Here is a 27,385-nt window from a genome sequence, read left to right as displayed (position 1 = left end):
GTGTGTCAGTTTATCCTCTGAACTTAACCTTACGGGAACCCGAACAACAAAAACTCACAGGGTCCCAGAGCTGGAAAGGTAAAGAAATTGTATCTTTTTATTGGACCATTTAAAACGTGTGTGGGCCAATTCAGAGAAAGCAGAAGAAAAGAAGGCAAAACTCCCTCTTCTGTCTCTCCCCTCAAAACAATCTCAGACCGTCGTTGGTGTCTTTCCCCCCTACTGCCTCAAGTCCCTTCAGCTGCACTGAGGAATCAGAGAGAGGCATTTGCCCTGAAAATCACTTGAAACAGCATCTCTAAGCCATTTCACTTGGAGTTGCTCCCTCAAAATTCCCCAAGCCAATCCCACACCTCCCTGCAGGAATTAATAGCCTGGTCTAAATGCCAGGGGCAACTTTGGGGTAGGATAGAAGAATAACTTCGCCAAGGATCTGCTTTTCTCCCTATGTAAAGTACAGCTGATGTTAGATCAAGCCTTTCCCTTCTTAGCATAAGTTGCTGCATCCCCTCAGTGGCTCAACTGCTATTGCAAAGCACCTGGAAGAGGCAGCAGCTCAGCTCTTCCCTTTGGTTTTGGTGCTCTCTCCTAATTGGGTGACAGAAATTGTGCAAATGCTGCGCTTGGGATAATTATTTTTTAATGGATTTGTTTTCCTTTTTCTGTTTGATACTGAGATCAAATTTGCCAGTGTTTGGAACTGAACAGGCCTCTTTATACCTTTTATTTAAAGTATATGCTTCTTACCTTTCTACTTTCAAATAGTTATTGGGGCTGAAATACTGGTTTGGAGCTCTGTTTGGTTTCTGAATAGTCATCTGCTTATGCGCAATAGATTCTCCTCTTTGATGGATGATGACAGTTCACAGATGGGGATTCCAGAGCAAATGAATTGTCCTCAGTTTTGCACATCTCTGTTTTCAACAGATGTTCAAAATTCAGCAGTTTCCTAGAGTTTGCATAGTTATATAATATCAATTCTAGTAAATTGGGATCACCAGAAATTGAGGGTAGGGAGAAAAATGTTGTTTCATCGCAGCTTTTGGAGTGTAGTTCTTGTGTACCGGAGACAGCTGGGCAAGATCCTCAGCAAATGGGCAGGTTCCAGGACAGTAGGTGCAGACTTCTTCTGGACTCTGACTATCAGAAAGATCTCAGGGAGATCCTGAGCTTTTATGGCCACACAAATAGTTGCAGTGGCTTGGGAGGCTGTATATAACTTTAACTTGGTGAAACAACATCCCATGGGTTATCTGGAAAGTAACCATCTGGGCTCTGCCATGACTGATCTTATTTTGTCTTCGTATTAGTGACTGAGAAGGAGTAGAACTTGAAGCTGTTTTTAAAAAGAACAAGAACTTAAAGAAAGCAGCCTGTTTCTTCCCTTCACTTTGCTTCCAGGCTGCCTGTCTTCTGGAAGTATCAGGAGAGCTCCTGGCTAGATTTCTGGCATGGAATGGAAAGAGTAAAATGTGGAAATCCTGAATAAATATCTGATTTTAAAAGTAATTTTAAAAAGTCTCGAAGAACTTGGAAATTGATCAGGATGAATCAAAGGATTCTCTCTAGTGTCTGAATAAAATTCCTTTCATTGTTGGACTCATCAGTTGGATGCATTTACAAGGCACATGGACTTTGTTTAAACATCTTGTTCTATCACCAAGGAGTCTGGAGCCTAGCTTTCCTGTGCTAGGGATGAAATAGGCTGCTGGATTTGCTCTGGCTCTGTTCCTTGTAGGCTGGTACTGCATTACAGTCAATATTTTTCAGTCTATCTACATGCTTAACAGGAAGTATGAAAAATTAGGAATATTATGAGATTCTTCAACACTGGAGGCCTGCCTGTGTGTTTGTAGGTGATGCATTGGCCCAGATGGTTTGTGGTTAAATTGCTGAAATTTTGAGCTCTTGCTCTAGACTGGTCTTCCCAGAAAACTTGCACTGTGACATTTGTGATTCTGCTTCACAGAGCTCCACTGGTGCAGAGTTGTTTCTGTTGGTGCCACCCAGCACTGGGACTGAACGCGGGCACTATCTGGTCCAGGCTGTTCAGTTCAAAGACAAGCAAAGCTCCAACCATCTGCACAGGGAACTGGCTGGCTTGTCTGAAGAAGATCTGGGAGTGGAACAGCTACTTGCTACTGCTGGAGGGCCATGGCAGGGTGGGGAGATGGTGTGGCCCTTCCATGTTTGGTCTCACTTGGTCTTCCTGTTACTGTTATTATTAACAACCTTCACAGCCTGTAACAAGGACAGGGCCTCTGAAGTACTGAGGATCAGCCTATCTCAGATTTGAAAGGTGTTTAGGTGAAAAAGGGACCAAGAAGGTGGCTGTTTCTTGCTATGTTTGGCTGGTGCTGGTGAAAAAGGCCCAAGATAGCTATGCCATCTCTTTTTGTCCCTCATGGAGAAGGTATCTTCTGTCCCTCTAAGCTGTTAGAAACTACTGGTGATGTGCTGGTGTAGCTGCTGCTATTCTGTTGCCTGTTCATGGGTTATCTTGATGGGTTATTAAGGATTAGATGTGGGGTTTGCTCCCAAGAAAAGGAAAGCTGTTCAGGTATGAGGTTTGAGGGAAGGGAGTATTTGGGATAACCAAGAGTGGACAATTTGTGGGCACAAACTTGTGATCCCAAGACTGGAAGACTTGTGGTGGCAGAATTCCCTTCCCAGCATGGGCCCAGCATGGCTGTGTATGCTGCAGGCACATAGAGCTTGTCTGTCATGGTGGTAGATGTCCAGGAACACCTTAATCTGCTGAATAAAGAGGAAATACTAATCGTGTTCTGCATCTTTTTCACCTTAAGTGTGCCCATGCCAGAACACATGGGTGTTTTGTTTGTATGCCCAGTGTAGAGCACAGTAAATTTTCCCCTGGTGCCAGATGGTTAAGTGCTTCACTGTAGCAACTACCGCATTGCCTCTATAAATTGCCAAAGAGCTGCTCCTGTTTCCAGGGGCTGCAACTCCCACCTGAGAGCTGCTTTGGCTGACCTATTCTTGGGCCAGGAGAACCAAACTGATTAACAAACCAGCAAAGCAAGGTTTGCTTTGCTGCAGTAGCTTGCAAGTATCTGTGCTCATTTTGTGCCTACAGAGAAAAGCCAATCCTTTTCTTTTTTCCTCCCCCTTTTTTTTTTTTGCCTTTTCTTTCATTTTTGTTGCCTGGGATGGAAAGGTAAGTGGAAGGAGGAAAACTGGTGTGACTCTGTTGAAGTACTTGGGTACCACGGCAGTGAGAAGGCATGGAGAAACACTGAGAGTGAAGCACCTGGGTGGTGCTCAGGGTCCAGGCTGCTGGTGCTGCCTATGGCTTGCTGGGGTGCCTCACCTCTTGGAGTAACTCCTTGCTCCTGCCTGAGCAGCTGGCAGAAGACTGTCAGTTGGGCAGTCTAGCCCCTTATGCATCTCACAGGTGGTCCAAGGATTCTTGTCTGGGAGAGCAGCTGACTCCTCCTCATACCTCTGTTTATATATCTTACAACTCTGGGCCACACTACATCTTGTAGGATGAAGACAGTTTTGTGGAAGCCTTGATGAGGGCTGTGTGCATGTCCATTTGTCCTGCTGGCTTTGCAGAATGGCAGATGGAGGGGATCTGTGTGCTTGGAAGGGTAGGGGAGTGCCAGAGCACTCAAGTCCATCCATGTCTCACTCCACAGTGGGTCTGATGACCCATCTGTGCCAACCAAACCCCATTGCTCTTGCTCACGGTGCTCAAACCATGAGTGCTTCAGCCTCTCAACCCACAGACAGGTGCAGAATTGCTGCTGGGTTGGTTTACAAGTAACCTTCCAAGGGTTAATGTATTGTGAGAAGGTTGCAAAGGGCTGAAGCCTGGAATCCCCTCGATCCCTTGCCTGGAGAAACACAAAGTCCAATAAGCCAGCACCCCTGGATTCGTGTTGGGGGGGATTAATTCATGCACTTGATGTTAAAGCTTGTCCGAGAGGTTTGCATGGGGGGGCCATTGCTAGGGCTGGTTGGCCTCTCTAAATGGTTGCTAGGGCCCTGGCATCAAGGTCCAATGTAGCTGCCCACAGCCACGGTCACGGAGGGAATTACACAGCCACAAAGAAATTGTTATTCTACATAATCTGCTCTTTGGAGAGTGACTGTGGGGAAACAGGCTGGCCCCAGCATGCCGCCAGCTCTGTGATCATAGAAGCGTGCTGGCTGCAAAGATCGGCCAGGGCTCGCCTTCTGATCTGGGGACACCAGGGCTCGAGGCGCTAATCTGCTTTATCAGCGATTTCTCTCTCCTGACACAAAGGTGTTTACTTGTTTTAACATCTCCCAGGACTCTATTTCTCCTTTTGTGTGGTCTTTATCCCCCGATGAGGGCTTTAGCCCAGATTACAGACAGAATTAAGGCATTTGGCGATGTGCCTCAGAACTGTGTGATGCTGGATCAAGGAGCAGAATGTAACAAAATAATGGAGGGAGATGCTGAGAGTGACCCCACTGCGGGATCCGTCCTGTTGGCTTTCAGGACTGCTTCATTGTCCTGAGAACCAGGAGGCTGTTGGAGAGAGGTGGCCGTGCAGCAGAGTTTGAAAAGCAGGTGTTTCAAGTTTTATTGTGTCCAGCATTTTTGATGTAGAGGGTGTGAGGAGAAGGAAAAAAAATGAGGGTTTGCAATAGGTGGCCATTTCAAGCAGCTGGGCAGATTGTCCACTCCATTCCCAAGAGTCTGTCATGTCTGAGTATCGCTGGCTGCTGCAGCAGGTGGAATGACACTGGGATACGGTGTTTGTAGAATGTGGTGTAACTGGAGGGGCTTGAGGAGAGCAGCCATGGCAGACTGGGTTGGGAGAGTCTAATTTGCCTGTGGATCTGTGCTGTGTGTCAAAGATCTAGGAAAATACCCCAGTGGACAGTATTTTGAAGGACAGAATATGGGATGGGGTTGAACAGGTAAATGGCTCTTGCAGATTATTTGGAGTCTGACTAAGCTGGGAGTTGTCTCCTATGGAAGTGGTGCCATATAATTCAGAATACTGGTCACTTCTCCCAGGGAGAAGGATCCCAATCTGCTGGGGGTCAGCTGCACCTGTACCTGGGCTCTTTCAGCTGGGACTCCTGCTGGTCACCCTTCATGACACCCTTCATGGTTAGTGGCCCAACCAGTAGCAGAAGCTGGGGGTGGGAGAGGAAAACTGTGCTGGCTTTTATATTCTATTATATCACAGAAATGAGATCTGGAAGACTTCTGTGACACCATCTCTGCTCTGGCCAGCTGAACTGGAAGGGCTTTTTGCTCTGAATGACTTTTCCCCTAATGTGTTTTGTTGCAGTGGTCAGCTGTTGACCTGTTTAGGGACCGACTTCCATCGTGGAGCTGGAGTCCTGGATGTGTTCTATGAAACTCCCTCCCTTCTCCTTTCTTGTGGGTATGACACCTACATTCGCTACTGGGACATACGGACCAGCACCAGGTGAGCCTGCCCTGCTGGCACCTGGGACCCCCACGAGGCTCCTGGACTGTCCTTGTGCAGCGTCTGGGAACTCAGCTCTCACTGTATTAACTCCTTCAGGCATAGTGGATGGAGGAGTGGAGGCTCAGCCCTGCTCTGGTTTGTGTTGCCCTTGCAGGAAGTGTGTCCAGGAGTGGGAAGAGCCCCATGACAGTGCCCTGTACTGCATAAGGAGTGATAAGAACCATATGATTGCCAGCGGCTCTTCCTACTACGGTGTGGTGCGCCTCTGGGATAAGCGGCAGACTCGGTGCCTGCAGGTGAGCACCAGTGGGAGACTGGGCAGCTGCAGAGCTTCTCAGCTGTTCTCTGGCAGCCCAATGTGCATGCCTTGTGGGAAAAAGAAAGAGGGGCTGCTGGGCTGTATTTGGGGCTAGTCCACCATGGCAAACCTAACCTATATGCAGGGAAAACCTGCTTTGCTCAGACATCTTAGCCTTTGCATCTGCAACACCAGCTGGTGTCTTTGGGCTGACCTCGTCTCTGAAAGATTGATTCTCCTGTTTTTTGCAGAGCTTTCACCTGTCTTCACCCACCAGCAGCCCAGTGTACTGCCTCCGTTTCAGTACCACCCACCTGTATGCTGCCCTGGCATCAGCCCTGCACGTCCTGGACTTCACTGCCTCGTGAAGGGCACCACAGCTGCTTCTGGTGACCCCAGCTCAGCAGAGCTGACACTTGGCTCAGGGAATTGCAGGGCAGGAGAGGTGAGAAAGGCCCACAAAGCTTCTGAAGGGACTTTTTTGCCGGACAGAAAGCTACAATGAAGAGTGCACAAAGGGCCAAACTTTCTCCACCTTACCTGCCTGTTAGTGAAAATAATAGGCCAACTGTCCTTTATCCTTTTTATTTTGTGCAAGTCAAGAATTGTTTTATTAACTGTGTTCCTTTTTTCTTTTTCGTTTTTTCTTTCTCTTTTTTCTTTTTCTTTCTTTTTTTTTTTTTTTTTCCTGTGGATACATCGTTTGAGAGGCAAGTTGAGCCAGGATGACCCATCAGCTGTGTGCTGGTCAGTTAGAGATCAGCCAAGCTCTAAGCATGTGAAGCAAGACTAAGCTGTGTGTGTGGTGGACTGATTTGGTGGAAGGGAAAGGTGCCTGGAGCGGGGCCCACCTTTCTCCTTAATTTGCTGTTCTGACAGCTGCTTGTGTTGTCCTTCACAGCCAAGAGCAACAATTGAGCTAAAAGGCAGAGCCAGCCCTGCTTTCAGTGTGCCTCCCCAAGCTGGCTGTCGGGTCAGGCTGTGCACTTGGCAGGGCTGAAATCGTCGTGTTTTGCTAAATAAAACTGAAGGGAAACAAAAGAGATTGTATGTTTTGTTTCAAGTTCTGAAGGGGCTGTGATGTTACCTGCTGATTGCAGGGGCCTGGGTGGGTGGGGAGGTTGGACCTATTTTCAGATGCTGTCTGCATGTCTAATAGATCTCTCCCCTTAGCTAGACCCTGTGACACTGCTGCATTGAAGGCAGTTTCTGGGAGCTTGGATCTCCTGTCACTTTTTCAAACAAGAATTCAGGAAGTAGGGTCTGTGACTCATTTGGTGCCTGCATAGTGAAGCAGCAAACCAGACTAGTATGAACACGTGGATGTGATTTACTGGGATCCTGTAGGCACATCCAAGTGGGCTCTGCTCCTTTTTGTGTCGTCCTTCTGGACCTGACGTGGGTCTCTGAACAACCATAGCTTTCAGCGTGCTCTGTGCTGATTGGATGTGAATAATGTGCTGTGAGTGAATACAGTGGTGTCTGGGGCCTGGCCCTCCTTGGGGAAGAAGTGTGGGAACTCTACTTGGTTGAGTTTGGGTATCCTGGATAGGTAAAGGAGAGGCTTTTATCACAAAGTGATAGGCTTCTAGGGTGAGCCACTCAGCATGGTGCTTTGTTAGTACTTAATACATTCATTTCCACTGTCAAGAGGCTGTTCTTCCCTTGTGATGCACAAGAATTGGAGGAATACGTTTGCTGGAACCCCAGACTCTAAGGAATTGTTTTGGTTTGAAAGCAGCCTCATCAAGGGAGTTATGCTAAGAGCCCACAAGCAGCTGACTTGAAGGTAGGTTTTGTTTGGGTAGTAACAGTTCAGGTATAAACTGGGACGGAGCAACATTCAGAAATCTAAGGAAGAGGATGACTGTTGGAGAGGAGTTGGTAAAGCAGCACTGTTGGGGTTGTCCCTGTGCAGTGAGGTTTGCAATGGGCCATGTTTGTGCCTTCACAGAAGGATGGGCAGCTCCTGCTCCTTAGCTGGCCAGTGGCCCAGCCATTGCTTTCCCCACCCCCGTGCCATGCAAATAGAGGCCGCTGCACGTTGGTTCCTGTGCTCTGCACAGCCCTGTCACGTTGTGGATGGCTGGCACTAAGGAAGCAGCTTCATGTCTTCCTCTTTACCCTGTTTCATAGGCTGTGCCCACTCAGGTCTAAGCATTGATGCAGTTTGCAGAGATACCAAAGTCACCAGAGCATCCTTCTGACTGCATGGAGGAGCTGCATAACTGCACAGGAGGGAGCTGCTTCCAACCACATCCCAGGCAAGTAACGGGTGTGAGGAGGGAATTCCTGTTTTCCAAACATTACTGCCTTCCACAATGATGGCAGATGGAGAATTCCCAAGGTGTCATGTTGCTCCTGGGGACAGGGCTGCTGGTTGTGGACATGGTGTGCTTCCTTTGCATATTACAGCTTCTCACAATTCGTGGAAGGATCATTCCATCCCTGGAAGTGTTCCAGGCCAGGTTGGATGGGGCTTTGAGCAGTCTGGTCTAGTGGAAGGTGTCCCTGCCCATAACAGGAAGGTTAGAACTAGATGATCTTGTGCTGACTTTCTGACACAAACCATTGTATGGTTTTATGAAATGTCTGCATAAATCAGCAGGCCAGGCAGCAGACAGGTCAACTGCCCTGCCATCTTCCCTGGCTTACAGAGATTCCTCCAAATGGCTCTATTAACAACAGAACTCATTTTTATTAGATAAGGCAAAATAAACACCATTAAGCTGTGCCAGAGAGCTGCCCCTCACCTCAGCCCCTTAGCAGCCACTGCCTACTGGGTCTTACAGTCTCCATCCCCACTGTTAGCTGCCTTTATCTTCTTCAGCTCCTTCTGCAGCTGCTCTTCTGCAGCCAGGATCTCCTTCGGCTTCTGGTACTGTAGGACAGAGAGAAATGCCCTTAGCACTCCTGAACTTCTGTTCAGCCTCTGCTCTAAGCAGACCAACCTGCCTCGCCATTACCAGCGGCCTCTGAAGCCCATTTAGAGAGGTGGTGCCATCAAGCTAGAGATATTTGGCAAGTTCTGGAGTGTCTTTTACAGTGCAAGTAAAACTTTCCAGTTGGGTGTGGAATCCTGGCCCCCACCAACCCCGCTGGAATATCCTGGCAAGCAGATCCTTGCTGTGCTCACTGACCATATGCTCACAAGTCGTTTATATATATATATATATATATGTAAATATAAAATATGTGGGGTTTTTTTAACGCAGAGAAAAGTAAGAATTGCAGTTCCTCTGTCTTCCCCTCAGGCCTCTCACCCAGCTGCAGCTTGGTGGATGCAGGTGCTTTTTGCAAGGTTTGGTCAGTAGCAAACAGAAGCTCAGGAGGACTCAAGGTGCTCCTCTTGGCTCATTTCCTCTGCATGTGCAGCCCAGCTCTGCTGCCAGGTTTCCCAGAGAGGATGTGCCCTCTGTGTAGCTGACTTCTGCACTGAATAAGACAAGCACCTGTTGCTCAAAAGCAACTCCTTGCAACAAGGAGTGTGTGCCCATGTTGCTAGTCTCTTGCTTCCACCATGTGTGTGGAAGTGTTCCCTCACTGACACAAAGCAGCAGGTGATTATTTTTTTTTATTATTCTTTTTTAAGACTGCGAGACCTCGAAGTGTAGCAGGTCCTTGGGTTCTGATGCTCTGAGACAAGAGAAACTTAGTGTCACGGAGAGTGGAGGCTTGCTCAGGCCTGAGGGAGGGGGTACATGGAAAACAGGGCACGACAGACACTCTTCCACCTGCATGTCACCTTGAGCAACAAGCAGGGCCCCTCCTGCTGCCTGGGATCTCTTGGCTAGTGTCAGCCTGCCCATTGTAATCTGAAACTCCCACCGACTATGTGATAGAGAAGGGGCTGCGTGGGTGACCCTCAGCTCTGCCTCGTTTCCCCATGTGTAAGAACTTGAGCTTCTTTGTGGACATAAAGAGAAGGGGCAGAGAGCTGTTCTGCATGGTTAAAACCTCACCGTGATGATCAGGGTGTTGTTGGCATGGGTGAAGCTCAGGGCAGCTGCATCCATGGGGAGGTGGTATCGGTCCAGATCAGGAATAGAGAACTTCTTATAGTACCTACAAATGAGAGAGGAGACAGAAATAAGGAAGGTGGGGTTTCTACTCTGCCACTAGGAGCGCTGAGACACAGACTGCTGGTCTGCCAAGTGTAGATGAAGAAAACAGACCTCTCAGGGTTGGCAGGAGGCCCTTGTGCCATGTTGTGTGCCTGCTGGTGCCCCCAGGTTAGCAGGAGCACTAGAAACAAACCTCCAAAATGGAAATCAGAGCTGGCAAAGTCCTGAAGAGCTTTGGTGTGTGACAGCAGGCTTGGTCCCTTCAGCTTGCCTGTATGTGTAGTGGCAGCTACGGTTAAAGATAGACTACTCAGCCCTACCAAGGTGTTCCTTGTCTTTTTCCCTGCTCATGGCCTCTCATTCCCTCTAAGTAGCAACTTCCTTTAGCTTTTGCCAAAATAGCGGTCAGAGCTCTTGTGCCATATGACTTACTTTTCTCTGTGATGCACCATTTTGTGTTGCAATCCTTCCTAATCCCCTCTTTTTAACTTCTTGCTGTACTTCCTAGGGAACTTCTTGCTTTGGTGGCACGGTGGTGCTCAGCTATACCCCTGGGCACAGATCTCCAGGTGCAACTGCCCACAGTCACCTAAACCTCTGCTCTGCAGCATCTCCATGCAGCCCCCATAGTGGCTGTGGTGCACCTCTGCACTTACAGCTCTCCTAGTTGTTCCTTCCCTGGTGTCTCTCCCAGTCTTCCAATAACCTCTCACATCCAAGCAGAGGACAGAGAGGTTTTTGCCAGCTAAGAGATTTCCTAAGACTTTGGAGCCAGAACGCTGTAGACCTGTGTCTGTGTTTGCCTGAGATCTGTGCTTAGCATGGCTTGCCCTGCATCTACTGCTTTTCTCTGGGGCTGCACCAAATACACCGGTTTGTGGTCCTATGCCCACCCAGAGGCATGGCTGGATTCCTAGTCTCTTCCAGCACCCTTGTGGGCAATCCTCTCCAAGGAACTGGCCTGTAGCTGGTACTGAGGTGCCTGGAGCAGAGAGGGAATAGGCAGTGGCTGCAACCGTGAGGGGTGGTTCTCAATTCAGATGGCTGTGTGTGAGGCTTGGCCTCTCTAGCTACCTCTGCCCAAATTGCGGTTTATTTTCCAAGTCACGGTGAAAACAGCTACAAAGGGCAAATGGCTTTCCCGGTGCAGTGGGAGGAATGTACACGGCTTGTTACCGCAGGGCTCAAACCGTTCTGTGTTGTCACTGCTGTCGGTATTTGGAAAAGGTGGCAGACATGGATAATAAGGGAGATGTCAAAGGTTAAACAGCAGAGATTAGATGAACACAAAGACATGTTAAGGAAGTGTTAACTTCTTACCGATTAGACAAAAAAAAAAGCAGTACACAGAAAAAACCCACTGTTTCAAAGGGCCTTGGGAGTCATCAATGAAACACCAGCATTCTGCTGCCCCAGGACTAAGGAGAAGAGGAAAAGAATGGCTTTGGCTGGCCTCAAACTAAAATCTGTGACAAGATCAAAGGAAACCAGATCTGCCTTGCCAACCCCTCCTCCTCCTAACATTACCACCGCCTCTCACTACAATAATTGAATCAGGTTTGGGTTTGGGGAGGTGGCTTTCTAGGTTTGTTTTTAGAGTTCAGTTTAATGGATTTATTTTACAGCAAGAGGTTTTAGGCAAATCCCACTTGAGCAGCCCTTGCCGTGGCCAGAGGGAACAGAGTGACTGGTGGAAGTGAAGAGCTCCTGTCTGGGCTGGGGAGGTAGCTGATGGATGGTTATCCCAGCCGATGCAGGCTGATTCTCTGCCCTCTCCTCTCACCCCATGGCCAAGGGCAGTATTACACTCTGAGCCTGAGTCCTGGCCCGAGATCCACAGTATGTATGTGAAATCACCTTTATTATTTTCCTTCTGGAAACCCACTTTTTGTCAGCCCGTAGGGAAAACTGCTACTGGTATGCTGAGAATTTAGAGCTGAGCTACTCAGTAGTGACTTGGCAGCCCATCCTGTTACTTGTGCCTCTGGCTGGCAGTCAGCACAGCTCTGTTGCTCAGAAGCAGCGTGGCTGACTTCCAAGGGTTGGAGAGACTCCGAGGCTTCCTTTCTCTCCCATAGTGATGTGCACTCTCTCTGTGGATTCCATGCTGTTGTTGCTATCTTGGAATTAGCTGCTGAGTGGTGCCTTGCCCTGGCCGAGACCCAGGAGAAATGATCTAAGATATCCTGGAGCCTGTACTAAGTGTGCTAGTGCTGGTGTCTGTCCCTGCTCCCTACTGACAGCAACGTCATTCTTGTCCTCAGTGAGATGGCTTTCAGCTTAACTCTAAAAGTCCTTAACTGTCAGACAGAGGCCATGAGTTGCTATTGGGTCCTCTGACACTAGTCTGTGAGAGCAAGTGTCAGCTGCTCATGGAAGACCCTCCTGAGAGCAGGACAAAAAAGCCCAAAGTCAGCTAGGGCGTGGGTAAAGCCCCAGTGCTACATTATAACCTAATGGCACCTATGCAGGAAGTTCCCACATACACAGGCAAAGAACTTCCCACATACACACCACTATCAGTATGACTGGGACTAGGTAAATCTGTCTGTGACGGTATGTGGTTGGATTTAGGATCAAATACTCCATTCCTGTCCTAGCTCCATGCATATCCATGTGTGGCTGATGGGAATCTCATTCATCTTTTGCTACACAGGTCTCCCTGCTAAAGCACCACTGTTCTGTGAATCCCTCTGTGTGCATTTAGGTCAACATCCTTCTGTATTAGAGCTGTCATTGCTTGCTGTTTCAATGGGTTATCTCCCCTCTTGCCAGCCTTCTGATTTTGAGCCCCCAGGTATGCTGATGTGCAGAGCTCCAGCAGTCCTTTGCCGGGAGACTCGCGGGTGCCGCGTTGCGAAGCCCTCGGCAGCCGAGCGGCCGTAGTTCTGTGCCGACAGCACCACCTACAGCCACTTCCATCACCTTTCCTTGTGATCCCAAGGCTCGTTCCGTGCACTCACTTCCCAATACTACAGCCTCATCCTGGCTTATCTGAGGCTATAGGTGCTTTGGGACACAGTGTGTGTTTCATTCCACGCGGGATGCCATGTATTAACACACTACAAGATGTAGCTTTAAAAGCATTTTCCATTTTCTTCCTCCAATCTCAAATCTGTCTTGGCAGAACACCATGGTGCTTCCTTCCAAGATTCAGTCTGTCTTTTTTGCTTGCTACCTCCAGATCATATCACTGACATTGTGACTATAGGACATGTTTATGCAGGGAGATCTGTCTGGGTGCCCATGACTTTGCTGTCTGTGTTGAATCCTGCAGCATTCTGAGATGCAGGGACTAAATCAAAGGGAGAAAATGGAATGTTCTAGCCTCAAGAGGTCTGCAATTTCTAAGAAAGTGACATCTGACAGGGCAAGAACTGTGCAAGCACCACACTACTGGAGCTAAGATGAGTTTGCAATGTCCAGTGCAGAGCTTGTAAACATGTTTTGAGGCATTTGGGAGTGGAAATCAGGCAGCAGGGGACATGTGCTGCAAGGTGACGCCCCTCAGCCCTTGCACACTAGGGAAAAGAGAGGGGGCAGCCCCCTGTGCAATCACTAGCCTGCCCTCTGTGCCAGCCCACCCCATGAGACTGTCAGCACTGGCAGTGCTGTCCTTACTGACTTCTTGTTGGTGGTCCGGATGACACAGCAGCGCTGCTCCTCCTCCACAGAGACACTGTAGACCTCTTTGGGGTAGGGAAGGTTACGGATCCGCCACTGGAAGCTGCTCAGGGTATCCTTCCTCATGAAGATAGGCTACAGCAAACAAGTACCTTTAGCAAGGTCCCTCCAAGCTGTCTCCTCTCTTCCCTGTCTCCTTCCTGTACTACCTTGTAAGACTCCACTTGGGAGTAGCTGTTCTCACACTGGAGCATTAGGGAGTAACTCAAGCTGCTGAGTTACTTTCCTACACCACTTTCCTACAGCTGAGGCTGCTCTGCCTTTGCCCAGGGCACTGCTTGCAGGAGGCTGAGAGTGTTCAGTGAGGAAGCCTTGCAGTCCAGGGTCACAGGCAATCAAATACTGAGCTCTACCTGCTCTAGGAACCTACTGGATTCAGTCCTAGCAGTGCCCCAGTTTACGGTGCAGAGCTGTGCTAATGTGTTTCAGGTCTGTAGAAAAGCTGGTGAGAGACTAAAACAGCTGCACCTTCAGCTAGAGGTGAAGATGAAACAAGCTGTGCCCTATTACGGAGCAGCCTGCTATGCACTGCCTCTGCCTTTCATTGCTATCACCCCTGTTTTCTATCCCCTGACTTGTCCTGGCACTGGCCCTCCTGTCACCCTGCTCTTTCAAGACAGGATAGTAGTTGGCCAATAGAGCAGTACAATTTCTTTACTTAAGGAAACTACAAATCTCTTGAAGACTCCTAAAGAACCTAAGCTGCAGTTTTGGGGTGATTTGTAGCAGAGTGCTGGGTGCACTGAGGCTGTCTCTTGGTGATCTGTGTTCTCCTAACTACTGCTGTAAGCACAAAACAAGGCAGATTTAGGTGCAATGGTACCTGCAGACCCTTACATACATTTGAGCTGCTCTCTGTTATAAGCTCTGACTCCAGTGCTCCCAGGAGAGGCGAGGTCGGCTCTCCCACTTCCACCTGCCACTTGCCGGTGCCCCCGAGGGTGTTCTTCTCTCGCCATTTTCTGCCTGGGGAAGAGAGAAGAAGGGTTTTAATTCTTCTGCTCTGTAAGAATTCCGGCAACTGACTGCCAAAGCTGCCCAGCGTACTGAGATGATATGAATATATGTATCTTAATTCCAGTAATTTTGACTTTGGTGTGAGTTGATCGGCTAGTTTCCCTATTCCTAGGTCAGAAACTCTGTGCTGAATGCCTCTCTTTTTTGCTCCTTGGTGCTGAAGCCATGGTGAGGTTGCAACAGGTGCTGTGCTGCAGCTGATGTGGTTTTGGACAAGAGCCATAAACGACACCTTATTTGTGGTAGTAGAAGCCACCAAAAAGCATATTTCAGCCCTTCATGTGGTACAGACATGGTGCCTGGCAACTATGATGGCAATCCCATCTAGTCCATCCAAGTCTGTTGTGACAGATGGGATGTTTGGGGGAAATCCTGGGCTAAAGCAAGGTCTGCTGTGCCATGAAAGTCAGAGAACCCTGGCTGCAAAATGAACCCTACTTCTGTCCCTACAAAATTCCACTACAGACATGCCCATCTCCCAGAAAAGGCACGAATGATTTGTTCCTGACCAGGTGCTCCCTCTCAACACCCAGCCCTGAGGGTACAGACCCACTGCCCTGCAGTTCTGTCGCGACCCACGTCTGCCGGGGGCCAGCTGAGAGCACCACTTACTTATTAACTGGCCAGTCTTAATGTCGTACTCCTCGGCCATCTCCTTCCCATCCTCGAACAAGTAGTGGATCTTCCGCTTCCCTAGAGGCAAGGCAGGCGGTGAGAAGAAACGGGATACACCTACCCCTGGGTGTAGGGCTCTGTCCCACTGTCTGCGGCCCTATCCCATTGTCCGGGACCCATCCCACTGCCTGCGACCCCGTCCCACCGCCCGCGTTGATGGCCTTGTGTCCTTCCCGGGGGCCTTGCTCCTCGGGATGCGGGGCTATGCCTAGGAGCGCTCCCTTCCGCGCCCGCTCGCTGCAAGACCACCCCACACTCCGCGGCGGGGGCGGGGGGGGGCTGTCCCGACCCTCGCCCCGCGGTTACCGTCCTGCACCAGCGCCGTCTTGCCGGCCGCCCGCAGCCGCTCCAGCCAGCTCGGCACCGCCATGGCGGCCGCGCCGTCGCCGCGGCAACGCGGAAACTTCCGCCCGCCGCCCGGAAGCGCTTCCGGCCCGGCCGAGCCCAGCGCGGCCCCGCTCTCGGCCGGGGCCCTTCCCGCTCCGGCTGCGCCCCCTCGGCTCCCGCCTTCCCTCCGCTCCCCCGGGCGCCGCCGCGAGGTCTGGGGGGGGGTCGTTCTTGTCCCCGAGGTTGTGGGTGCTGCGAGCCCCAGGTTAGCGGCCTTGAAACCTGCACGGCCTGAGGAGGCTGGCAAGGCAGGTCTGGTGCCCGGCGCGTGCGTTGTGGTTTATAGGAGTTAAATAGGAGTTCAAATACAGCCTGCAGAAACACACTTCCGAGCGCTGGAACGTACTCGGGCACCCAGAACCTTGGCGGGCTTTTGGTGTGGTTTTTGCTGTTTTTTTTTTTTTCTTTGTCTAATAGAAAGGATTACTGTTTTCAGAGGGCTTTCTTTTGGTCAGAAGGACCTGAAAACTGAAACTTTTCGGCGAAGGTGAGTTTTAGAAATGCGGCAGGGTTTCTGTTCCCATGGAGCTGAACTCTTCCTCGCGGAAGCAAGGGCTTGAGTCGAGCTCTGGGTTGGTCTTCGGAGGATTATGTTTAGTGCTCAGATGAGAAGGTGACCTTTTCAACTAGCAGGAAGCCATGGCCAGATGGGACCATTTTCAGCTTTTCCTGAATTGGTTGGATAGGTTTGTGCTGGACTGTATGTGAGAGCTGTAAGAGAAGCACAGAGTGCTGCACAGAGAGGAAACCAGGCTCGTGTTTACTGAGTGCTGCAGCCATGTGGAAGGGGCTGTTGGGATATACATGATTCAGGGCTTGTTTGGGTTACGGAAAACTGAGCTTCCTTGTATCCTGGTAGTTCAAGCTCCAAAGTTTGCATTTGCAAGGCTCATCATGGTAAAACTGCAGTTGTACCCACATTGAACTTGGCTAGTTAATCTTTAGTAATTTGCGATTTCCAGGTGTAGCCAAATTGAGAGTTTTCCTCGTGTGGCTGTGTGAAACACTTGGTGTCAATCAGTGTTTTATCTCATAGATGACTGGATTTCAGCCCTTGCAGAAGTGTTTCCCTCTTGGGAATGTGCTTAAGAAATACCTGGGAAATAAAGTTGCTTCTTTGCGCTGAGCAGATAGGAGCTCTAAAATGTTAAAGCAGTTGAATGCTTTCCATTGTAAGAACTCGGCTGTAGAGGTTTCTAAGACATTCAGGCAGGGTTGACTTAACTGACTTTCTGACTTTGGTTTTTCTGACTTTGTGGGCTGCAATTCTTGATTCCAGTTGCCTCCCTCAGGCTAAGCATTTTTGGAAGGCAACAACAAAAAACTTCAGAACAACAAAGACAGTGAGCAACATGAGTGAATCTTGAGTTGTGATTAGGTAAGATCTAAGCAACCTTGCTCTTTCTTATTTGTATTTAGCAATTGCTGCTAACCTTCCCACCAGGCCTATGGAGCCCCGAGGGATTGTCAAAGCCTTTCCCAAGAGGAAGAAAGTGAGGGATGACTTGGGGAAAAGCATCCCTCCAAAGATCCCGAAAGAGGAAGGAACAGAGATACCTGAGGGTAAGTCTTGTGTCCCTGTGATGTGGGATAGAATACTTACACCCAGCGTGTTAACTGCAAGTGCTGTTCCCCAAAGGCTTTTTCTGGCCCTCAGTGTGTTTTCTGTAGAGGTGGCCAGCTTGGTTTGGTATGTCCAGCTGGAGCCCCCCAAAGACCGCCTGTCAGGGCTGGTGCCATCAAATCCCATGTGAGGGATGTAGCCCTGCTGGCTTGGGGCACTTTCTCTTGTCACCGTGTCCCTGCCCTTGTGCTTTCCTCAGCAGAGTGGCTGAAACCAGTCGTCGCCTACGTGTTGCAGGCCGGCATTGGCCAGGCCAGGGCCGAGATCTTCCACAGGGAGATTGTCCAGAACGGGGGTGCCGTGCGCAGCCAGCTCTCCCCGGAGGTGACACACGTTATTGTGGCCGAGGACATGGACTGTGACCGCGCCTTTCGGCTCCTCAGAGTGACCAGGCTGCGCCCGGGGCTGCAGCTGGTGAAGGCCTCCTGGCTTAGTGCTTGCATTAGAGACCAGAAGCTGCTGAGTACTGCTGGCTATGGCATCTTTATCCCTCGCAGGTATGCAATTCTTCCCTGCATTTTCTCCATCCTAAATTGAACAGCACTAAAATTTGACCTCTGCTCAAAATCTTGGACTGCAATTTCTTGCAGCTCCTGTGAGCATGACTCAAAGTTCTGTGTGGTAGCAAAACATGTAATAGGGCCCAGAAGTACTGTCACAAGTCCTGTCACTTGCTACGGGTGCTAAAGGTACCTCTTCCTGATCCATCAGTGATAACAAGATGTCTCTTAAAAATACTGAGGATTAAATACTGTTTCTTACTTACTGAAGATGAAGAGTGGAGAGAAATTGGCAACTAGGCACAAGAGGAAATTAAGAATGGAGGAGTAGGCACAGGTTAGAATCAAAATGTTTTGGTGAGAGAGTCTAAGAGTGAGGTAGGTAGGAGTGGATGTTTCAGGTCAGCAAGGTTAATTGAGGAGTTGAGCTAAAACTAGAGTAAGTTTGGGTTGTTTGGTCCATCCCAAAACATGCAGAAGGATTTCCTGGTCAAACTTCTGGGAGCTGAGAAGTCCTCCTTCTCCTGTACTGAGACATCCAATCCATGGCAGGTACCTGGAGGAGGGGGAATTCCAGAAAGAGCAACAGATCCTGGACAGAGAAAAAATCCAGCCCCCAGCAGAGGAGGGAGCAGTGAAACCGAGTACTGAATCGCAGGTGGAGAATTCCTCACAGCGAGGCTTGGGCACCCTTGGACAGCAGCAAGTGGCTGAGGTGAGGCTTTCCTGCACAAATCCATCTCCTTGTGAATAGATCCTGCACACTGCTTTTCCTGGCTAAGAGCATCCCTGCAGGGATACAGTGTGAGATTTTCTCAGTGAAGGGAAGGTATTTGAAGGTTTCAGTGAGCCAGACACAGGCTGTGGATGTGGTTACTGCGTCTCTTTGTCCTTTTTAGGTGTTAAGAATAGAAACAATGCCCCTAAATTGCTGTTTCCATCAGAACATTTCAGCTGGAACAGTCCTGGTGCTCTGATCAGGCCAAGGCTCACTATGGTGATATTCACTTATGTCCTTTTGAGGAATATTCCCTGTCTGCAAATATCTCCTTTTCAGGGTGCTGTCTCTGATACTTCATCCCATGTTCCTGCCTGAGCCATATGAACCAGTTCTCCACTCCTTGGCAAACACCCTGTTCAGACACATGTTTGTACAGTAGATCAGGTTACTACCAGAAGGATAGTGGAGGTGTTCTTAAAATATCTGTGTTGAGTTATTAGTGGCTTTTGCTGTGAGTCAGTTTCTCTGGCCTGCTGTTAGCTTTCCTTCCTTTCTCTGTATTTTTGCTCAAATTTGCTGAACTCTTCTTGGGCATTGGTGTAATTCAAATCCATCTGTAGGAAAGTTGCCTCAAATATCCCCAGCAGCTGCCTTGTATTACTGGCATCTGTTTTGCAACACAGTCCAAAATTTTGCTGCCCAAACCCTGCAATTGCTCTGTACCGTGGCAGCTCACTGAGGGCACAAAAACCACATTTGTACACATTTCAGTAAAATCCCTTGTCCAAAGCTTAGGTCTATGTGACTTGGGGAGGAGTGGGGTATGCTTTGAAGACAACACCAACCACTTGAGACCTAGCTACAACAATAAAGCTGAAACTTAGTTTAGAAGTAGCTTTTAGGCACAGAGTCTTTTCTAGCTTGGGTGGATGTTTTTTCTCTAGGAGATGATGGGTGTGCCAGTGTTTCGTACTAAACAGAGTCTGATCTGGGACTTCTGCCTTTGGATGTAAACTCCTGTGAGGAAATCCTGTTGCCAGTGAGATTAGCAACCACTTTTTGACTGGCATCCAGGTGCAGTAGTTCTTTGCAAGGCAGCCTCTGTAGGCAGTGCCAGTTACTCTCTGTGAACCCAGAGCTGTCAGCCCAGGCTGCCTGCCTCCCTCTCAGGTAGCCTATTGCTGCTAGTTGGTTTTGCAACTGTGGTTGTAAAAAGTCCATCAGCTTTTCTGACAGAGCATAGAGTCAGGGGTTTAAGGGCTGTTTCACCTCTGTGACACTGCTGGCCAAGAGGATGGGAATAGCTTCCAGCTCCAGTTGCAGACTTTTCTGCATTGTAATTGGATAACGTGCTCCTTTATATGCTTTTAAAGGGCTTACTGACTTATCTGAGCCCTCTGAGGCTTTGCTGCCCTTAGAGAGAACAGCATCTCAAGGGAGTTGCGTTTCAAGACAAACTGATTAAGTCTATCAAATCTTCAATCTGACCCAGTTTTCAGAGTTCTAAAACAAGATTGCAAAATACATCCCATCTATGTGTCTCCAGACCTCCTGCCTCCTCAACCAGCAGAACCAGAGGTTGTAAGGATGTGGCTCTGACTCAGGCTGACACTCTGCAGAAACTCAGAACATGGTGTGCTGCATGTAATTGCTGGACTAATCCCAAACAACCCTGCATCACTCAGAGTTACTTCCACAACACAGAAGCTTTTGGATCTTTGTAGACTCCTGTGTTTATACATCAGGGGAGATGGGGACCCCAGTGAGCAAAGCAGTCTACAAAGCTTCTGTGCTGCTTTCTACTTCTATCCCCTTTTGTTCATTACCTGAAGCCGAGGCTCATTGTTTCTTAAGTCTACACAGAGGCATCCTAATGCTGAGGGTATCAGCAAATGCATACATTGGTTCTTTCTTCTGTCACTGAGGAATGTGGAGTCCTTTGTGTCATTCCTTCCTCCCCCTTTTCTCTTGCAGATAGCCATGGGGAAAATGAGGGGGTTTTAATTTACTACTCTGTTAAGATTTTGTGTCTGTAAACTGAAAACAAAGTTCAGTGCCTATCTGCTGTCATCTGCATCATGGGGTGGAAGTTGCTGAGTCTGAATGTGAGAGATGTGCCTATGCTGCCACCAGACGAGCTAAAGATTTCCCACTGGGAGTAGGGAGTTGGGATCTCTGCCAGCTAGGGATTTTGGCATTGTCATACCTTGCTGCTGGCAGCAGTTGCTCACTTACTCAGTGTCTTACCTCAGTTAGGGGCTTGGCTGCAGGAGGGGGCTGTGTTGCTTGAATCACAGGTAGGCAGCAGTATAGTCTCCTGTGCAGTGTGAGATGTGCACGTGTAGCTTGAGGTGTGAGGAACTGTAGTGTGCATATAACCAGCCATTTCCAGAGGTGGCAGTTGGGGTGTGGTGTTCCCGGGAGGGAGGGTGGTTAGTGCTCTGGCTTCCTAATCTCAGAGGTAGCCTGTGCCAAGGGGACATATGAGGCATGCACGTTTTCTTACACAGCTGCTTTTGATCTTTCCCTAAAGAAATACTCGGAGGATGAAGACAGTGAAGGAGAAGATGCTGGTGTCACCCAGGGGGACCTGGAAGCATTGATTTCTGGCCACTACCCTGTGAAATCATCAGAGATCAGTGACAACTCTTACACAGTGGCCCAGCCTCCCAGCAAGTGGGTTTGTGCCCAGTCTTCCAACACCAAGAAGGAAAATCACAACCAGTGCATCACAGAGAAGCTGGAAGTGCTGGCAAAGGCTTACTCTGTCCAGGGGGACAAGTGGAGAGCTCTGGGCTACACCAAAGCAATTAATGCACTCAAAAGCTACCACAAACCAGTCACCTCCTACCAGGTAAAACACCTCCCCAGGGGGGTGGAGCAGGGAGATAGAGCTTTGATGGAAGTTGTATAGCAAGTGCAAGTTGAGATTTATTGACCACGTGCAGTGTTTGCAGAACAGCAGAAAAATGGAATCTGAGCCTTTTAGGGCCAGATCTGAGTGCTCACAAGATAAAATGCCTTCCTTAGACACAATGCAGGGACATTTTCACCTTCCTCTTCATCAACAGCCACTGGCCACTGATGGTAATAACAGGTAAAACTAACTGGATATGAATCTTAGGGGCTGTGGCAGTCCCGCAGTTCAGTGTGTTCATGTTTCAGTCCCATTCTTCAAGCTTGTCCTTTTCCACTCGAATTGATCAGCCAGGGTAAGCCTGGGCTAGAGAAGAGACCATCAGGCAGCACTAGTCCTGCCACTTACCCTTTACTCATCAAATGACTAACCAGGCTCTGAATCAGTAGCAGCTCCCCAGCTTGTCCATGATCTTTGCTTTTCCAGAAGCAGCTCTGGTTTTGTTCTAGGAAGCCTGTAAAATCCCTGGGATTGGGAAGCGGATGGCAGAGAAGATCTTGGAGATCTTGGAGAGTGGGCACCTGCGCAAGCTGGATCACATCAGTGAGAGTGTGCCTGTGCTGGAATTATTTTCCAACATCTGGGGAGCAGGGTTCAAGACAGCTCAGATGTGGTACCAGCAGGTAAGTTCAATGCCTTACACAAGAGGCTCTCAAGTTACGGTTTAAAGACTACTGCTTAGTGTAGGAGAATTACTTTCACAAATTGTTTTTAATTGCCAATATCTACAGGTAAGATTTAAATCGGGTTTTTTGGGAGGAACTATGAGGTTGGGTCCCATTGTGTCTCAGCACCCAGCTGACATTTTAATTGTGGTGGGGCGGGTCAAGGACAAAGATGTGGAGAGGAGGAATGGGAGACACTCTGCCTCTGCTCTGGCATCCCTTGGAGCTCATGTCACACTAGTCATGGCAGTGATGTTGCTAAGAGCCAGGCTTGAATCAGGGCACTTTGTCTATGAAAGCTCCTGATGCAATTGCTGGCTGTTGGCTGTAGCTGTCAGAGCAGCCATCCATCTTGTCTGGAAGTTATAAAAGTGAAGTGGAAATAATTGTGCCAACAGGAGCAGCCCAGCCCACTGGGTGTGTTCCTTCTTTAAAAGCAGTTTGTCTCCTGAGCACAAGCTGGTGAAGCCTGGTTTCCTGTAGTGTTTGGTTTGTGACTGGATTCTTGACTGTTTTAAAAACACATTTGTGTTCATGCTGTCGGCTTTCCCTCATTGGGATGTTGTGGGTGTTGTTCCTGTACCTGCATAATGTGTTTTCCTTCAGAGTGCAGGGACACAATGCCTTAAGAGCAGTAGCCTTCTGTCAGAGGAGGGATGGAGATTAGAGGTGTGCCTTGATAGTGGGATTGCCTAAATCCCTTCCTTTAGGAACCAGGCCCTAAAGTGTTCTCCACATGTGGTCTCAGAAGCTGTGACTTGGCCTGAACTTGAGACAGGCCAAATACAATCTCCCCAAATCCTGGTGGAAAGTATGAGAAGGGAAAAGTCTTGGTAGATGTCTGAATATCAGTACATGGTCTGCACTAGGGTTTCCGGACACTGGATGACATCCGCACCAAGGCCACTCTGACCAGCCAGCAGGCTGTGGGGCTGAAGCACTACACGGATTTCCTGGAGCGCATGCCTCGGGAGGAAGCTGCAGAAATAGAGCAGACTGTGAGTAGCTTGGCCCCAGGTCCTCAGAGCGCAGTACCTGCTGGGACATGACAGGAGGGTACACTCTGTGAAAATGGTGCTTGTGTCATAACTTAGCTCTTCAGCCTCTCCTCTGAGTGGGATCAGTGCTTGGGGGACCCTTTTTGGGCATGGGTACACAAGGCCCCTACCTTGCCTCATAAGTAAGTTCGGTCTGAGTGCCTTGCGAGGAGGATGCTTCACATGGGTCAGTTCTACACGCTGCTTTGAAGAAGGTTGCATGTGGCATGGTGGGATAAGCAGGTTTCCAGCTCTGTTTTCTTGCCTCTCATCGTGTCTGGAATGTCTGCTTTCAGCTGAGGTGTCCCTGGTGCTGCTTCTTCAAAGGAAGCTGTGAGCACCTAGTGATCTAGTTGTCAGAGAACAGAGGGTGGATATCCTTGGTGGAAGCAAAGGGATCCAGGCTGCAAGCAGGAGTGCTGCTTGCTCTAGGATGCTGTGGCACTCCATGACTATGGGGTGCTAAGCCAGTGTACCCTAATGTGAGCAGAGAGCCTGGGGGACACACTGTCATTGCTACCCGTGTGCTCTCCAATCACCATGGAAGCAGCAGCCAGTGTGACCCTGTCACTCGGCCACAGGGCCTGGCCATGAAGAATACCCTCCTGCCAGGCTCCTGCTGGGGTGTCAGTCCTGTGTGCCGGATTAGCCATTTTGGTGGTGAGTGGTCCCTTTCCCAGGCAGGCTGGGCTGAGGAGCTGCCTCTTGGGAGTGGGTCTATTGTTATCTTGATGGGATTACTGTGCTCCCCTCCATACACACATACACCTCTGATCCAGGCCCAGGAGAGAGAATGAGGGATTAGTCACTGTCCCTGCTGCCTGTCACAGTGAGATCTGAGGAGCTTTTAGGCTTTCGGGTGGGGCCTGGAGTTTTCTAGAAATCTTCATTTAAAGCCAGAAGGGGGGCAAAAACACCAGAGGAGGGCTTGCTCCGCATGAGAAAGGCTTGTGGCTTCTTGGAGCACCTTTGGGGCAAAGGTTAATGGGTTTATCTCTTGCTAATGAAGGATGATCCCTGAGAGTGACAAGGGGCTATGGGCACGGACATTGCCTTGCTGAACCCCAGTCTCTGTGATGGTCCCATCACTGGGAATTGCTGAGCCCCTCATTATTTGCTGCCAGCAGGGTGATTGGCACAATCAGACCAAGAATACTTTATGGCCTGTTGGGGACTTGGGAGCCTTTCTTAAACATGTAATGAATGAAGCCATCAGAGTTAGCAGTGTCTGCACAAAACAGGAGCTGGGGTCCAGCCTGGAGAAGACTGTAATAGGGAAAGTTCTGATTACATGTTTGATTGCTGGCAGCAGCATGTTGGCATCCCTTTGGTCTAAAATGCTGGGACAGTTGTGCTTTTTGTGGGTCAGGAAGCCCAGCTCTCCTGCAGAGGCAGAGCTCCTTGCAGGAGTAAACTCCAAGGGGTGCTCACAGATTCTCTGCTGTGTGGGGAGACTTTGTGAGCGTATCCCTGTTTTTGAAACAGGGCCTGTGACCATCACCTGTTGAACTCTTTCCCTTTGTGGGCAGAGCTGGTGAACCTTGTGCTTGTAGGGCAGCTGAAAAACCTCTTACCTCTTGCTGTCTCAGTAGCTGAAGGCTCTGAAAGCTTGTGCAGAACTTTGCCCCTTCATCTTTCTGTTTGTCCAACCCAGTGCTCCCAAGAGCTGATGGTCCATCTCTGGAGATGCAGGACAGGCCTCAAGGCAGACACAAGATCCTTTGCTGCCGTGATGGAAAGGGCATGAAGAGGCTGGTTCTGACTCCTCATCCCTCTTTCTCAAAGGTCAGACAAGCTGCCCTGGCCCTGAAGCCTGGCCTCGTGTGTGTTGCCTGTGGCTCCTACCGTCGCGGGAAGGCCACCTGTGGAGATGTGGACGTGTTGGTCACTCACCCAGATGGGCACTCTCACCGTGGGGTGTTCAGCAAGCTGCTCGACAGCCTCCGCAGGAGCGGTAAGAGGGTGGGGAAGCTGCTTTTAGAATGGCCAAGGCAAGGAGGCATTGAGGTGGATGGCATTCATTGAAGGATAGGTGATCACTTCTCCCAAGGATGGGACATCTTGTTAGTCCTTAAAATTGCTGCCCCTGGGCCTGGCTCAGCTGTAGTGTTAAGGAGGGAATAGTGCTGCAGCTCAGCATGTTATCCCTGGGGTCCCACAGCGCGTTATGAGAGATCTCTGCTGCTCTCTGGGCAGTGGGGAGTTCGGCGTGGAAGTGTCCATCTACCATTCAGCTCCTCTTGGCCTGCTCTCTCCCCCCAGGCTTCCTTACAGATGACCTGGTGAGTCAGGAGGACAATGGTGATCAGCAGAAGTACCTGGGCGTGTGCTGCCTGCCCGGGCCCGCGCGGCGTCACCGCCGGCTGGACATCATTGTGGTGCCGTACCGGGAGTTCGCCTGTGCCCTGCTCTACTTCACGGGCTCGGCTCACTTCAACCGCTCCATGCGCGCCCTGGCCAAGACCAAGGGCATGAGCCTGTCGGAGCACGCGCTCAGCTCGGCCGTGGTGCGAGGCCCTGGGGGTGCCAAGGTGTCACCTGGCCACACTCTGCCCACTCCCACTGAGAGAGATGTCTTCATTCAGCTGGGGCTGCCTTACCGGGAGCCCTCCGAGCGGGACTGGTGATGCCTGGTTGTCACCCTGGGCCTGCTGCTGTGCTGCTGTTTTGAAGGATCTGATTTCCCCAGTAGTGGAAAGGCTCTGTGGTGCCTGCAGGCTGAGGAACATATCTTGGCATACTGGGGTTCCCTTGCAAGTGCGAGGCCCAGCTGCTGGGCAGAACTCAGTGGCTTCCCTCAGCAGAGGCTGTGGCCTGGAACCACACTGGAAGTGCTCTCTTGGTGTGGCTACTAAAAGGGCTCACTGCCCATCAGCTACCCTGGCCCTGCTCTCCCCAACTTTGGAAGATTGGGCTGCAGAACCTTGTGATCCAGCCCCTGACAGTGCTTGAGAACAAGGGAGGTGGGATGCATCTTCCTCTGTATCTGAGCACTGACACTCTGAAATTTCAGTTTTGAGCTGTGAATGGAGGTAGCAGCGGTCTAGCTTGGTTCTGTGACAGGCCTTCCTTCCTCACTACTGCTGGCAGCTGCTACTGCAGGAGTCTCAAGAGGTTAACCTGTGCTGCTGCTGTGTCCTTCTGTCTGAGCTGATGTGTCCTTTGATGGGTCCCATTACACAGGGCCAGGCCGCTGTGACTGCCACCAGCTTTCCCTGGTGCCAGCTAAGCCTTGAAAGAGTTGTAGGCACCTGAGGTGCTGTGCCTGCTTGCTCCCAGCCTTGTGTTCTGAGGATCGTCCAGGTTTACTGAGAGCCCTGGTTTGGCCCAAGAGCTCCTTTCTTGGTGCAGGAGAGGAGCAGAGCTCACAGCTTGGGAAGTTGTGCTCAGGAAGGATTTGAATGTAATGGCACTGGATGTAACCCAGCAGGGCTGTGTGTCTGTCTGTAGGAGGCATGGAGACAGAGGGAAACACAAGGCAATAGTTATGTTCTAACTGGTGCAAAGCAAAGCTTTTTCCCTTTTTTTTCTGTGGCTTTTTCCCTTTTTTTTGTGTGGAAGCCGTGGGGTCATCTGGTCTTTGATCAGGGAAAGTGTGTGTGTGTGTATATACATGTGCATATGGCTGGTCCCACTAGTTCCATGGGAGGGAATTTTATTTCTCAGGAAACGTCGACTATTTTATATTGTTGAGATGAATTTTCCAGACATTGAGTGCTGTCTGTTACAGGTATTGCAGTGGTTGCTCCTGGCAGAGGTGCCATGCTGGGCATTTCTGTGCCAGGATCCTGGGGCTTTTGCTCCCTTGTGGGGGATGTGGTCCTGTCACATACAGTGACAAAGCTGCATGTTTGCTGCTAGGGCAGGCACAAACCCGGTGGGTTTGCACAGTTCCTGTGGTTGCTGGGCACCAGCAGGGCTGGGGCTTTGCTGGGGTGGCCCAGACCCCAGCAGTGGCATTCGTCAGCCCAGCATTTCTGCTGGATACCTGAAGGAAATGAATGTCTTTTTGCATGTCTTGGTGCTTTGATATTTGAAATTTGAAGTGTAATAAATAAATAAATAAATCCCTTCTCTCTTTGCTCTTGGTATCTCTGTCTTTTTGTTCTCTGCACTGTGACTTGGGACTTTCTCCTGTGGCTTACCAGGAGCTCCTCTGGTGCTAGTCCATTTTCCTGGTTTCAGTGGAGGTGGAGAACATGTCCAATGTAGAGATCATCACACTATTGGACCAGCACTTCTGGCTCAGAGCAGGGAATTGCTGCCTACCATCCTCCCATGCCATCCTCTGTCATGGCATTCAGCTGCCCATGAGGCTGAACTGGGATTGGCTGTTCCCAGAGAAAAGGAGCGAT

The 27,385-nt window shown here is 49.8% G+C and overlaps 3 protein-coding genes across 6 annotated transcripts in view; 2 read left to right on the top strand and 1 right to left on the bottom strand.

Annotated features, from left to right (window-relative positions):
* FBXW4 (F-box and WD repeat domain containing 4) overlaps window positions 1-6,798 on the top strand; it is a 59,499-nt gene extending 52,701 nt beyond the window's left edge. For both annotated transcript variants that reach the window (XM_066191050.1, XM_066191049.1), the window contains 3 exons: window positions 5,298-5,438; window positions 5,596-5,737; window positions 5,991-6,798. In XM_066191050.1, the coding sequence (XP_066047147.1) occupies window positions 5,298-5,438; window positions 5,596-5,737; window positions 5,991-6,107 (400 nt within the window). In that variant the 3' untranslated portion in view covers window positions 6,108-6,798. The remainder of the gene's footprint in view (window positions 1-5,297; window positions 5,439-5,595; window positions 5,738-5,990) is intronic.
* Window positions 6,799-8,417: 1,619 nt separating this feature from the next.
* On the bottom strand, window positions 8,418-15,586 carry DPCD (deleted in primary ciliary dyskinesia homolog (mouse)). The gene is made up of 6 exons (XM_066191048.1): window positions 15,486-15,586; window positions 15,117-15,197; window positions 14,329-14,453; window positions 13,429-13,562; window positions 9,702-9,804; window positions 8,418-8,620 (listed from the first exon to the last, which is right to left on the bottom strand). Exons 1-6 carry the CDS (start codon window positions 15,547-15,549, stop codon window positions 8,516-8,518), a joined length of 612 nt encoding a protein of 203 aa, XP_066047145.1. The 5' UTR covers window positions 15,550-15,586; the 3' UTR covers window positions 8,418-8,515.
* Window positions 15,587-15,735: 149 nt separating this feature from the next.
* On the top strand, window positions 15,736-27,113 carry POLL (DNA polymerase lambda). Of its 3 annotated transcripts, none has more exons than XM_066191046.1 (9): window positions 15,736-16,053; window positions 17,011-17,129; window positions 17,390-17,687; window positions 18,243-18,405; window positions 20,945-21,265; window positions 21,778-21,951; window positions 22,863-22,991; window positions 24,816-24,984; window positions 25,293-27,113. In XM_066191046.1, exons 2-9 carry the CDS (start codon window positions 17,015-17,017, stop codon window positions 25,655-25,657), a joined length of 1,734 nt encoding a protein of 577 aa, XP_066047143.1. In that variant the 5' UTR covers window positions 15,736-16,053; window positions 17,011-17,014; the 3' UTR covers window positions 25,658-27,113. The 3 variants fall into 3 exon arrangements, with proteins under 3 accessions (XP_066047143.1, XP_066047144.1, XP_066047142.1); XM_066191047.1 differs by having other exon boundaries at window positions 15,993-16,053; window positions 16,986-17,129; window positions 17,393-17,687; XM_066191045.1 differs by having other exon boundaries at window positions 15,993-16,053; window positions 16,986-17,129.
* The last annotated feature ends 272 nt before the right edge of the window (window positions 27,114-27,385 follow it).

Source organism: Chamaea fasciata, unplaced genomic scaffold, assembly GCF_029207755.1.
Source record: "Chamaea fasciata isolate MVZ Bird 193981 ecotype frontalis unplaced genomic scaffold, bChaFas1.0.hap1 SCAF_9, whole genome shotgun sequence".
Classification (NCBI taxonomy): Eukaryota; Metazoa; Chordata; class Aves; order Passeriformes; family Sylviidae; genus Chamaea; species Chamaea fasciata.
This window is presented reverse-complemented; position numbering and strand designations above follow the sequence as displayed.

Coding starts and splice junctions, on each gene's coding strand:
- DPCD (XM_066191048.1), bottom strand. CDS start 15,549: ATGGCGGTGCCGAGCTGGCTGGAGCGGCTGCGGGCGGCCGGCAAGACG. Junction 15,198..15,485: donor GACGGCGCTGGTGCAGGACG/GTAACCGCGGGG, acceptor CCTTGCCTCTAG/GGAAGCGGAAGATCCACTAC. Junction 13,563..14,328: donor TAACAGAGAGCAGCTCAAAT/GTATGTAAGGGT, acceptor TGTTTGCTGTAG/CCTATCTTCATGAGGAAGGA.
- POLL (XM_066191046.1), top strand. CDS start 17,015: ATGGAGCCCCGAGGGATTGTCAAAGCCTTTCCCAAGAGGAAGAAAGTG. Junction 21,266..21,777: donor AACCAGTCACCTCCTACCAG/GTAAAACACCTC, acceptor GTTTTGTTCTAG/GAAGCCTGTAAAATCCCTGG. Junction 21,952..22,862: donor CTCAGATGTGGTACCAGCAG/GTAAGTTCAATG, acceptor GGTCTGCACTAG/GGTTTCCGGACACTGGATGA.